The 12,422-nt window shown below is 43.0% G+C and overlaps 2 protein-coding genes across 2 annotated transcripts in view; one reads left to right on the top strand and one right to left on the bottom strand.

The window, feature by feature from the left end:
* The window catches only part of ATP6V1H (ATPase H+ transporting V1 subunit H), a 29,372-nt gene extending 23,065 nt beyond the window's left edge, over window positions 1-6,307 (bottom strand). The window contains exons 1-4 of the mRNA XM_054179550.1: window positions 6,169-6,307; window positions 4,625-4,751; window positions 1,490-1,592; window positions 418-507 (exon numbers count right to left, since the gene is read on the bottom strand). Coding sequence (XP_054035525.1) covers window positions 418-507; window positions 1,490-1,592; window positions 4,625-4,728 — 297 coding nt within the window. The 5' untranslated portion in view covers window positions 4,729-4,751; window positions 6,169-6,307. The remainder of the gene's footprint in view (window positions 1-417; window positions 508-1,489; window positions 1,593-4,624; window positions 4,752-6,168) is intronic.
* Window positions 6,308-10,909: 4,602 nt separating this feature from the next.
* The window catches only part of RGS20 (regulator of G protein signaling 20), a 32,866-nt gene continuing 31,353 nt past the window's right edge, over window positions 10,910-12,422 (top strand). Inside the window, exon 1 of the mRNA XM_054179525.1 lies at window positions 10,910-11,487. Within this exon, the coding sequence (XP_054035500.1) occupies window positions 11,365-11,487 (123 nt within the window). The 5' untranslated portion in view covers window positions 10,910-11,364. The remainder of the gene's footprint in view (window positions 11,488-12,422) is intronic.

The raw sequence follows: 12,422 nt of genomic DNA, 5'->3' as shown, positions 1-12,422 counted from the left end.
CAGCCACTGAAGCTGAACTTCTGAAGTGAAAGAGGCATCCATTTCATTCAAAAGCAAAGATACCCTGTGCACCAAGTACTTCCAGAATATGAACACAGATATACAAGGCTAAGTCACCCCTACAACTTTAGCTCAAGCATTTAATTTCTGAAGACAAGAACTGAGTATTTCAAAGCATATTTTGAATACAGTTTGACAAACACCTGAATTAAGGCCCCATCCCTGGAGACAGTCAAGACCACACTTGATGTGGCCCTGGGCAGCCTGATCTAGTTGGAGGTGTCCCTGCTCACAGCAGAAGCTGGACAAGATGACTTTTGAAGGTCCCTTCCAACCCAATGCAATCTCTGAGTCAGGGTTAGAAAACATTCAAACATGCATTTAAATACTTAAAATCAGGAGAGATTATTGACCTACTTGCAGCATATCATCAACCATTGTCAGAATGTACTGCACTGTCTGTTCCTTGGAGATATGAGTCATCAAGTTTATAAATGTTTTAGCACACTAGAAAAATAAGAGAGAGACTGAAATTAGTATTAGCAATTGTCTTCAGTCCTTCTGATAATATCAGCCAGGACTTCACTAATTCACAGTTATGTCTTACATTGAGCATCCCAACATCTTATTCTACTGCAGTAAGAGATGAATGCATTTGGCATACTACAAAGAAAATGTTCTGTCACCCTTCACAAATTGCTTTGTGGCTTTCAAATGCAATAACAAACAGTCAGCAGTGAAAAGTCAGCAAGGTGTTTTGTTGAATGACTGATGAGGAAATCTCCATCAGTATGGGGGTTTTTTTTGCCACCAAGTAAACTGACAAAACCACAGCAAACTTGGACACAGTATAAAGAAGTTTCAGCAGGGACAACAGGTGACTCTCACCTGTTCCATGCTATGCAGTGTAGACAAGTCTTTGTTCTGCCTTCTAAACAACTCTAGAGTTTCAGTAACAAGTAATAGTCACAACACTGATTTTTCACACTTCCTCCTCCCCCTTCACCAGTCAACTGAAAGCAAAATGGAAGTTTGAACTACCAGACTGACTATACAGTGGCACATGATGTTCACCATTTATGCTTTTGTCACCATACAAATCATGATCCATCACACATAGCAGGGCCATCCACCAAACTTCTAGCAGCTCAGGTCCAGTGCAGGTATCTCATCTCTTACCATGCCTAACATGACACTAGACACCTAAGCAGCAGTCAGGGGACTCTGTTGCTGGAACTACATGACAGTTGTTCAGCTAGCCAAGTGAAAATCACACTGGCAGTAGCCCACACAAGTCAGTCAGATGACATTTAATTACTTAATAGGTTTTTAAGAAGAATGCCCAGCCTATGTGTAGGGGGTAAAAAATAAAGGCAAATTGTATACTTTTCCCATAACATCTTAACTGTATGCAGGCAACAATAGAATAGATTGGGTACAACCCCCTCCACCCTCCTCCCCAAGATACAGATTATTAAGAGGCAGTTACTTGATTTCCTTCTGTTTGCAACAACTCCTGTTTTTCTTCTGGATTTCTCTTCTGTTCAAATTTTTGAATAAACTCACAGTCTTCACCTGAAATCATCTGCCCTCTGAAAGGCAAAAGAAGTCAAACTGTAAGGAACATGAACAGTAAGTTACTGCAAACTGTGCTAGGTTTATGTGACAAGGAGTTGGTAGCAGAAGGGCAGCAGGGGTGGCTTCTGTAAGACAACACCAGAAGCAGCCCCCTTGTCACATAGGTTCAGTTCCAGTTGGCTCCAGGGCTGACCCACCACTGGCCAAAGCTGAGCCACTCCTTCATAACATTTTTAAGGAGTAAAAATCTGCTGCATAACAGCAGCCAGGGGAGAGCAGTCAGAATGCATGAGAAAACTCTGTAGACACCAGTGTCGGCACCAGGCACCCCAGCAGTGATTCCCCTGCAGCCCGTGGTTAAGGCCATAATGAAGGTTTTATTCTCCAACCTACACAAAGCAGTACAACAGAATTCAACAGCTTTGTAAACAGGCTTTCAATACTTTATCAGAGATTTCAGACATCTGATTAATAGTTTTAGTAATTAGGTGGTAGAGTCACCATCATTGGAGGTGTTCAAAAAGAGACTGGATGAGGCACTTGGTGCCATGGTTTAGTTGACTAGATGGTGTTGGGGGGTAGGTTGGACAGTGATCTCTAAGGTCTTTTCCAATCTGGTTAATTCTATTCTATCCTAATGCAGCCATTTCCATTAATCTCATTTTTCAACTGAAATAATTGATAAAAACTCATTAAACCCCACAAAAACATTTACAACAAAGAGTAAAGCAGCCTCAGGCAGCTGCTACCTGTTATCACAATGCTATTTTTTCCCCTCACTCCCTCTTCAAAGAGTCCTTTAAGCAAACCATGCAAGTAACCAAAACTTCCCTCTCATCCTTCTCCTAATAACCACTTCATTTTTATTTTTCCACAAGGTGTCTACACAGCCTCTTGTCAACAGATAAAAGTCACTTTGAGCTTTAGCTCTCTGGGTAGATCTGGTTTAGACCAGGAGTCCTGTAGCTGTGGTTTAAATCTCTGTTCTTGAGGCCTGCTTTTGAGAGCATAAGCCACAGGAGAGCAAACTGCAACTATGCAAGGTTTGTCAGGCATGATTTTCTAAGATCATCACTTTTAAAGCCTCTTGGTCTTGAGATGATTCAGAAACTTGTGATTCCTTCTTTTTATTATGCATTTCCTCCAGCAGCTCTTGTTCCCTTTTTCGTTTGAATGATTTAACAGAAGTCATTCTGGAGGTTGGGAGGGGGTTTGTTTGGTTTAATTTGGGGGTTGCTGAGGTTTGTAAATACCAAAGCCTGATGGAATCTACAAGAAACATGAAGCCATCATTCTAAGGCATAACTTCTTTTATCCAGGTAACTGCAGTACTTTGCATGCACCTACAGGACATTCATTTTATGCAAACAACTGTTTTAGCATTACAAAACCAGAACAGCAAACCAGGCTGAATGCACTTGCTACAAGACCAGATAAATTAAAACCAAAAAAGCCACCACACTCCCACACACTACAAGAGAGGAAGCTTCTCCCTTTCTTCTAAGGCAAGGCTGGCTTTTGAAGTCCAAGATATTTAACTTGCTTTAGAAGGTTGCCCTACTCCTAGGAAAATAGATTTATTTATTCTTTTAACATCAGAATTCACAAGCATTAACATAAAGCACTTGAAGACACAAGGGGAGGTAGAAACAAATTATCCATCAGGTATCCCACCTGATTAAATATGAAGTGTTACCAAATGCTGTGTGCCTAGAGAACCTACAGTGCACTAAGATGCAAGTTACACTCTGACCCAAGTTCACTTTTTTACTGTCCTTAGAAAGCAAAAAAATCAAACTTGCTCCAAGCAAGCTAACAGCCTCCAATGGCATTCAGACCCTCTAAGGCAAATGCTGAAAGCAACCACACAGGACAACTGCAGAGGGCATCAACACCTCTAAAGTGTCAAGACCCAAAGGTAGGAAAGTCTGTACAGAACTAATGGACTCAACTACATTTAGCCAGACCTACACATTACCTTCACTGTTCCAGATTCTCCTGCTCTTTCTCAGACAGAACCTCTAGCTGGAATTCAATACAAAGTGTACATTTTAGCATGAAAACAAAGAAATTCTTCTCCAGCGCTGTCATACCTAACTAATTTACTTTGGGGCTAACAGTATACACAGAAAACATCCCAAATCATCACTTGTATGTTAGCAGCTTGTCATTTAGTTTACAGTTATAACCTTCAGATATGGAATATACAAAATGCCAGTTAATCTTTAGCTTGAACTGACTCCACAAGTCATGCTACTACAGTCTGACCAACTACCAGCAAGCCATTTGAGTTTGCACTAAGGAACAAAGAGAGCAGAAAGGAACTTCAGAATGCCTTCCTATGCGAACCTGACTCCAATGCTGCTGTGAGTGATGCAACCTTTAAAGCATCTTATACATATAAGACTGTCACAGACAGATTACTCTCCCTAGCCTGTTGTTATAACCTGAAATCACTGGAGAAGCAGTGAAAAAGAATATCCCATGCTCACTTAGCTTGAGAGCAAACAGCTGTACTCCCACTTTTATCCTGAGTAACTGCAACCTACTGCTCACCTGCCACTGAGACAGCTCAAGAAGAGCTGCCCAGGATTCTCCAGGACACACTTCCCATCAGATGGGTAACAGGGCACAAACTAACAGCAGTACAATTTTATTCACACACAAGGCATTTTAGCAACACAGATAACACACCTACATGACAATGCTTACTGCAAACTCTTATTACATCAGTACTAGTCCAACAAGGATAAAACCAAGACCAATGTTTGAGTGATAAGGGTGGAGGGGAAGAGTATATTTGCATGAATATGTGATAAAACTCTTAATTACAACATTCAGTTCACAGAAGCAGAGTTCCCTTTCTTGTAATAAATCATTAGACAAATTTTCCCCAACCATTTCCCTTTAATGCCAACTTTTTCCAGCAGGACCAAGAGGTAATGTTCCTCGCTGTAACCTAATGTTCCAATGCTACCCAAAAAGTCTAGCACTGAAGAAAGAAAGAAGCAAAAAAAGGAACAAATTATGAGCAGTTTTTACTTACTGAAGATATGACTGCCAGTTCACTTTGTTTGCACGAACTTCAGCAGCTTTGGCAGCAATGATGTTTGTTGGGACAGCAGCATCTACAGCACCTCGGATATCCATCTTAACTGGTAATTAAAATGTGCCTACAAATGCAAGCCACATTTGAGACCTCTTATTGAAGAGCAGAGTTTATGTGCAGTATTTTAAAGGAAAAAAAAAAAAAAAATCTGTTTCAGGTGTCCCATTCCATAAAGCATCTCTCAACACTTCCTGAAATCAAAGTGTTATGCAGTAGCTAAACTGTGACCTCCCTGGAACAAACATAAGTAAGGTAAATCTACAACCTAAAGTGTAACCAATTACAAGTTTGCTACAACCAAAGTTGTATCCCATTATTAAATAACTGCCAGTCTTGTATCTCCAAGCAATCAAACTATTGAATGAAACCCTTTTTTTTGCAATGCCCAAGCAGCCCTACAGATAACAGAAGCCATCTTCCTTCCAAATCAGGACTGATAGGGTTTAAATATCCAACATACACTTCCCCAGCTCCCAGTAAATTAGGGCTGATTTTGTTCAGGTATTTGTCTAAGAGTAACTAGACATTTGAAACACATGAACTACAACTTCAGAAAAGAAATGCAAGTTATATAAACTAAAAAAAAAAAATGCTGCATGGATTAACAAGAAAATTAAAATCATCACTACCCAGAAAGTAAACTGAAAAATAAATATGAACAGAAGCTCTTTGTTGGGACATACATTACCACAGTGACCTTCACCACTTCTCCTTCCTCCTTCCTTTATGGTTTAATCTCCACCTGACTTTGATGCCAAAACAAGAAGTGTGTTTGCAGAGGCTTCGGACCCAGCTAGAGCAGGAATTCCTTACAGCTTAAACTGCATCAAGCCTCTCCAGACTGCCTGTTTATGGATTTATTATATGGTTTTTTTGCTCTCTTTACAGAAGCAAGAGCAAACTGGTACATTCTGACCCACCCCTAATAAACATACCTTGTATGTATGACTGAATGAAAAGATGTTTCTAACAGCAAAAATAGAAGGAACTACCCTGAACGAATGAAGCAGCAAAACTGTGCTCCCCTTGAATCTACTTCTGGGAACAGACAGCCACAAACACAGCACCGTTTGCTATGTCCTTCAACAACCACTCATGGTTTCCCAGCAATTACATGACCCAGACAGAGCCGTTTAAAGACTCCTCGGGCCGCAGAGGAGGAAAGGGTAGGCCACACCGAGTTCAGAAGTAGGCAAGCGACACAAATTAACCGAAAAAGTAAAGGGGCGCCTGGAAGAAATGGGAAGGGAACAAAACACTTAGTCCCTGTCCCGTCACTCCCTACAAAGGCTCAAAGACAAAACCGCCCCCTAAGAAGGCCCGAAACCTTGACAAAGCCACAGCACCACACAGAGCCCTTCGTGACGGCTCCGGACCCCCCACAGCCCCTGTGAGAGGCCGTGCGACAGCACACCCTCACACCGGGACCCCCCACCCTCCCATCCCCGCGGCGAACAGGGCCGAAGACAGTTCTCACTCACCCCACGGGCACGCCGGGCGGGTGAGAGCCGTGGGAAGGCGAAAGAGAAGGCTGCGGCAGGCCCGGGGAAGCCCGCGTACCCAAAGGGCCCCGCCGCCGCCGCCGCTCGCCACAGCGGCTCCGTAACAGCCGCCGTCATGTGATGCCTCTCACCTGACCGCGACGGCGGCCTCAGAGGGACAAATCACCTCCGGCGCGCTCCGCCCCGCCCCGCCGCCGGGTGCAGGCGGTCCTTGGGGTGGGGGTTGTCGGCACACCCCAGCCCGTGCAGGGCTGAGGAGTTGGGCGTTAGTCGTGGCGTGTGTGCGTGGCGGTGGGTCTTTAGTTGTATGTACGTGTTTCGATGTGTATTTATGCATACACACACATATATATACATGTGTATGTGCATGCATTTGTATATGCATATATTTTATAGGCATGTACTTATCCACACAAATACATGTGTTTTCATAGGTGCACGGATTTGTTTGTAGACACACACATATGCCTCGTCCCTGGATCTGTTTCAGGTCAGATTATCTGGGGCTTAGAACAACCTGCTTTAGTTGAAGTTGTCCCTGCTCAGTGCATGGAGATTGGAATCATCAACCAGAGAGGTGATTTGAATCTGATCTTGATTTCAGGGCTGAGTGACAGAATAGAGACTTACTTTAGCCAGTTCCTCTTTTACAAGTGTTTGTAGCTTCTATCCTGTGGCATTCTGCATTTGCTGCTTCTGCTCTGCCTTTTCCTGGCTTTGTCTCACTTGGCACTCACCTTCTGAGTCCAACATGAGACATATGGAAGAAGCATGTTCACCTTTTCCACAGCCATCCAAACCACATTATCAATGATGAGACAAACAAAACCAGAGCACAAAGGGCTTAAATTAACATGAGTTGCAAGGTTTTTTAAATGGAACTTGCAGAATTACAGAATCATAGAATCATTTTGGTCAGAAAAGACCTTTACAGGTCCAACCATTATCTAACTCTGTAAAGTCTGGTGCTAAACTATGTCCTTCAGCACCACATCTCTGTCCTTTAAACACCTCCAACGATGAGGATTCAACCACCTCTCTGGGCAGCCTGTTCCAGTGTTTGAGAACCCTTTTGGTCAAGAAGTTTCTTTAACAATGAAGGCATCAAAAGCCTATGCAGTGGTCCTACAAGCCTCTAGCTAAGCTGGAGACACAACAGGCTTTCCTTCCATGAACTTCCTCAACTGTCCACAATGATACTTCTACCCAAACCCCAAGCTGTCCCAGCACTTACTACTGACAGCTTAGTAAGCAGAGAAAAACAAATTCATGGTTTCACTTTGCCCAGTGTGATCTTTTATTTAGAGCATGCATTAGGTCATCAGTGGTCCTTTTCATAGTAGAATTGTACCACCTGCAGGACTCCAGCACCATCCATTCAGTCTGGGTAAAAGGACAGATTGCCATTTGCAGTCAAAATTTGATACTACAGCAACATGGTGATTTTTGTATAGAAAAGAGCTTTGAAAAGCTGTGATTTGGCATGTTGACACTGTCATAATGGCAGCCTCTGGCTTTGCTGTTCACTTCACCAGTGGTTGAGAGGCTGCAGTAAAAACCATTTTCTGTCACCTTGGAGTGAGGTGTAATGGGTGAAAGCATGCATTTGCTGAATTAGCAGGAAGAGGAAGGCAAAGAGGGGAGAAATAATTGCAATAGTAATTACATTTGATTTTATTTTAATAGGAGTTGGAGGGGATTTTTAAGGAGCTACCAAACTGTAAACATTAAACCTGTGCCAGGCAAGTTAACACAGTTTCTAGCAGAGGAATCAAATTAATGAGCACAATGTGTCATATTAGAAATGTGAACAGTATATTGTTCTCAAATGTACCTGGATAATAATATCCTTAATCCACATATTCTTCTTAATCATGTAAGGGAATAGAGAAAACATTAAAAGTCACTGCAGCTCAGTAAGGGACAGACATGTCTTACACCTCTGTTCATGTGTGTCAACAGGGTTAGTACTTGGAGTATTTTCAAAGGGATTCAGTGAGATGCATCTGCAGGTGCTCTTAAAATAAATAAATAAATTAAAAGGCTCTTCTGGGCTAAAAGGAATGTTCTGTGCATTGATTCCTGGCTCTTGAAAGGTCTGCTCACTGATTCCTGGCTCTTGAACCCTCTGTATACAACAGAGGGTAGGATGACACGATCAGCTTTCACAGTGCAGAAGGGTCGTCAGCTGAGAGCAAAAGGAATCTGTCTGGAGTCTGTGTTGTTCAGCACACTCAGAAATGTCTGAGAAAGGAGGTGAAGGTAGTGAAAACTATGCCAGTGCTAGTGCTGCTCCCTTGGCAAGTGCACAGTTAAGCTGCGAAACACCTTGCCAGAGGGGCGTGGGCATGCTGCATTTTCACATGTGCTCTTATCCCCTGTCTGTCAAACACTTGGGCACATTTGACAATTTTCACTCAGTGTGAATCCCATGAGACACTGTGTTAAGGAATTTCACTGCAAGGGCAGGCTTTGAGAAAGAAAAACATTATCTAGTGATTGCAGGAACCTGTCTCGTGTGCCTGCCGTCACTTGGGCAGCAAGAAGCTATCCTCAGCAGCCAGTACAAACCCACCCTGTGTCATCAGCTCTGGAGAGCACCTCATGGTGCTTTATTCAGGCTGGTTGAGTCTCTGAACTGGAGCTTGCTAAAGGTTATCACTGTAAAAGTGCTATGCTCTTATTTTTGGCAAGCATCTCTCCTTTAGGATTCAGGTGCTGCAAAACAGTTCTCATTTAGCTAATTTTGGTCATGGCAGTGCTTGTCCATTAACTTCCAACAGCAGAGCTTCACTTGAGGCTTCTATATTTAGATGACTTTATTGATATGTGAAAGAGGGAGGAAAATGGAAAGCATGTCAGCATGCAGGAACAAAAGTCATCAATTGCCTAGATCACAAAGAATAAAAACGTTCACCGATTTAATACAGGGGGGAAAATGAATGCAGATGAGTCATCCTCACAGGAAGGCTACAGACAGCTGAATGTTGAGAGCATTTTTCTCCTCTCTTCCTTGTAATAAGAACAATGTATCATTGTCTCTCACATACTCTGCAGATTACAGAACTTTGCACACCTGCCATTTCACCTTTCAGCATTCTCCACATCACCCAGCTGTCTCCTGTGTGGCTGTACCAGTTTTTAACTTGCACAGGAGAAATGGCTTGGAAAGCTTATCCAAGCAAAACATACTTTAGAAGGTCAGGAAAAGTGAGCACACTTCTCTAATTCACAAAATGGTAAAATAAAATAAAATATAAAATAAAATAAAATAAAACAAAACAAAATAAAATAAAATAATAAAATAAAATAAAATAAAATAAAATAAAATAACATAAAATACATTTTTTTAAGAAAAGGCAAAATTGGCAGGATTTGTAGAGGAGGATGTTTTCAGAGTGCTGCCTACGTACTGGAAAAGCACAGAGATTGCCCTTGTCTCTACAGAGTCACAGGTTTCTTATCCAAGGATCCAGATCAGACCTCCTGAGATCTCAAGCTTCGACATTTCCAAGGAGAAGACCTTATTGCTGTCTACAACTACCTGAAGGGAGGTTGTAGCCAGGTGGGGGTTGGTCTCTTCTCCCAGGCAACCAGCAGCAGAACAGCAGGACACAGTCTCAAGCTGCACCAGGGGAGGTTTAGACTGGATGTTAGGAAGAAGTTCTTCATAGAAAGAGAGATTGGCCATTGGAATGTGCTGCCCAGGGAGGTGGTGGAGTCACCATCACTGGAGGTGTTTAGGAGGAGACTTGATGGGGTGCTTGGTGCCATGGTTTAGTTCATTAGATGGTGTTGGATGACAGGTTGGACTCGATGATTGCAAAGGTCTCTTCCAACCTGGTCTATTCTATTCTATTCTATGCTATGCTATGCTATGCTATTCTATTCTATTCTATTCTAGGCTTAAAACCCATCCCTCCAGGTTCATGCAGGAAGGAGCAGCATACACATTGCATCCTCAACAGCAATGTTTTGGAAAGGAAAATAAACTAACATTTTATTGTGATAAATGAATTTCCCACCTACCCCTGGAAGTGAAGTACCGTGCAAAAACTGAAACAGAAAGGCCAGCACAAAACTATTTATAGCCTTGAGAAATAAATGCAACTGAGGTTAAAATAATAGAGTACATTAGGGAGGAGAGACAAGTGTCCCTGTCTCATGAATATACATTTCTGTCTTGAAAGCTGGAGGATCTCAGGGTGTCTCTGTGCAGCCTGCAGATTCTCTCCTCCTCTCACCATCAGTCTCTGCTGCTTTGTACCCACAGCTTGCCTGGACAAGAGTGTCCACACCTAAGTGTGCAGAAGGAACAATCCTCTCTGGGAAATCACTGCAGTACCAGGAGAAATAAAGCCCACCTCTGGGTTAACACAAATAAAAAACATTTAAAACCTCAATAGATCTTTTAACTTCATCCTCTCTTACAAGAAAAGGCTAGATCAGAGCATTAGCTTCTTGGAGGAAAAGGAAATGCAGAAGGCAGCCCTCTCTGTAACACTAAGAGAAGTATCCTATTAATAATCTACCTGGAGTTTTAGTCTTTATATTTAGTCTGCCTCTATCCACAGACGTGGCTGCTGCTCGTGTAGTGTTTCCACTGGGGCTGGAAGGATTACCAGTAGGCCATCTGTTCAGTGGGTGAGAAAACCCATGATTGACAAGTGCCACTGACCTGAGACTGACATCTCCATTTGGTGCTGCCTGCCTGCAGACTATAGCTATGTGCTGAGTTGCTTCTTTCTTCAAATCATAAATGAAATACATTCTCTCTGAGGTGATAAAAAATGTGCTTCCTGATTGCTCCAGCCTGTTTCTCTGACATGGATTCAAACGCTCTGTGCCTGCCTTCCTCCTTTTCAACTTACTAAAACCCATGGAGTCGCAAATCTAATCTCCAAGCTGGCATGGTGCTGAGGGGATGAGGCACTGCAGATATCTGAGGGCAGATAATCCTGTTTGTCCCCACAGCTGTGGAGGCTGCAGGGAGAAGGGGCAAGCTGTGAGAGGCCCTGGCATTTGCCCATCAGGGGAAGGACGAGCCGTGTCTATGTTGTTGTCATTCAGCCCAATGTCTGGGATTTGGTTCTGTTTCATCGTTAAATAAAAGCGGTGCTCTGCCAGGAAAGGTCATCGTGAAATTGGATTTGGGAACAGCCTTTTCATTGCTCAATGTGGAGGCAAGTTATGCTCTACTTCAGGACTCACAGCTACCGCGCAAACAACTGCCAAGCAAAGGAGACCCTCCAAAATGAAGACGAAGAGGCTATTAAAGCAGCACAGTGGATTTTCAAGGTAAGGCAAACTCCAGGATTGTTCACATGCCCTGAAGGAGGGGGGAAATGGTGCATCTGAAAGAGGGGGAAAGTGTTCATGTGATGTACCACAGCCACAGACTGTTTGCCACCAAGACATCGATATTCAGGTTGTTTCTCTTTATTCCTGAGCCTTTTGCTCTGCCCTCTGTTCCTCAGCGTGCTGCAACCGCAGTGACAAAGGGGGTGGTGCTCCGCCTTCCTCTTAAGTGTCTGCTTTCAAACAACACATTAAACACATCCATCTCACTCATAAAAATGATTCATACTTTGTGGAGCTAATCTGTGGTTGAAAGGGCGAGGGGAAAACATGTCACTTCGTGGTGTTTAGGCACCAAATAGGTCTGCACTTCTTACTGATACTACCTCAGATTATTTGTGTTGGTGGTTAACCAAAGAAGATATCCCAAAGAAATCAAACACAGCATAATACTACACTCCATTAGGGGTGCTACTGTAAATCCTCCTTACTGAGCCTGTGCAGCTGGACCATTTTCCTTAATTAAAAAACAACAGTCATGCATCCTCTACATTTTCTCCAAAGCCTGAAAGCTGTCTGAATGGTGAAGCAATGTTAGTTCTGATGAGCAGCACACTTCTGTGTAGCTCAACAAAGCAAGGGAGATGGAAGCAAGAAACAGTACCTCATTAAAACCTCAGTGAAGAAGCGGTGCACCCTTGTGCGTGGTAGGGAAAAGTAAGTGGCAGCAAAGTCACATGCCCTTGGACCCACAACATTTCAGGGGTTTTCAGGCTAACTTAGCACCAGAGTGAAGAGAGACTAAGGCAACCAGTCGAGGTTGTTGGCAGGGTTAGTGAAAGACAAGATGGGGGACGAAGCCACACTGCACTCCTGCCAGAGGGACATTCGAGTTAAAGCAAGAATTGGTTTCTTCACCCCATCTCCTCAGCCAA

This window comes from Dryobates pubescens, chromosome 3 (genome assembly GCF_014839835.1).
Source record: "Dryobates pubescens isolate bDryPub1 chromosome 3, bDryPub1.pri, whole genome shotgun sequence".
NCBI lineage: Eukaryota > Metazoa > Chordata > Aves > Piciformes > Picidae > Dryobates > Dryobates pubescens.
The sequence above is the reverse complement of the archived record's forward strand: the minus strand, read 5'-3'. Positions and strand labels throughout refer to the sequence as shown.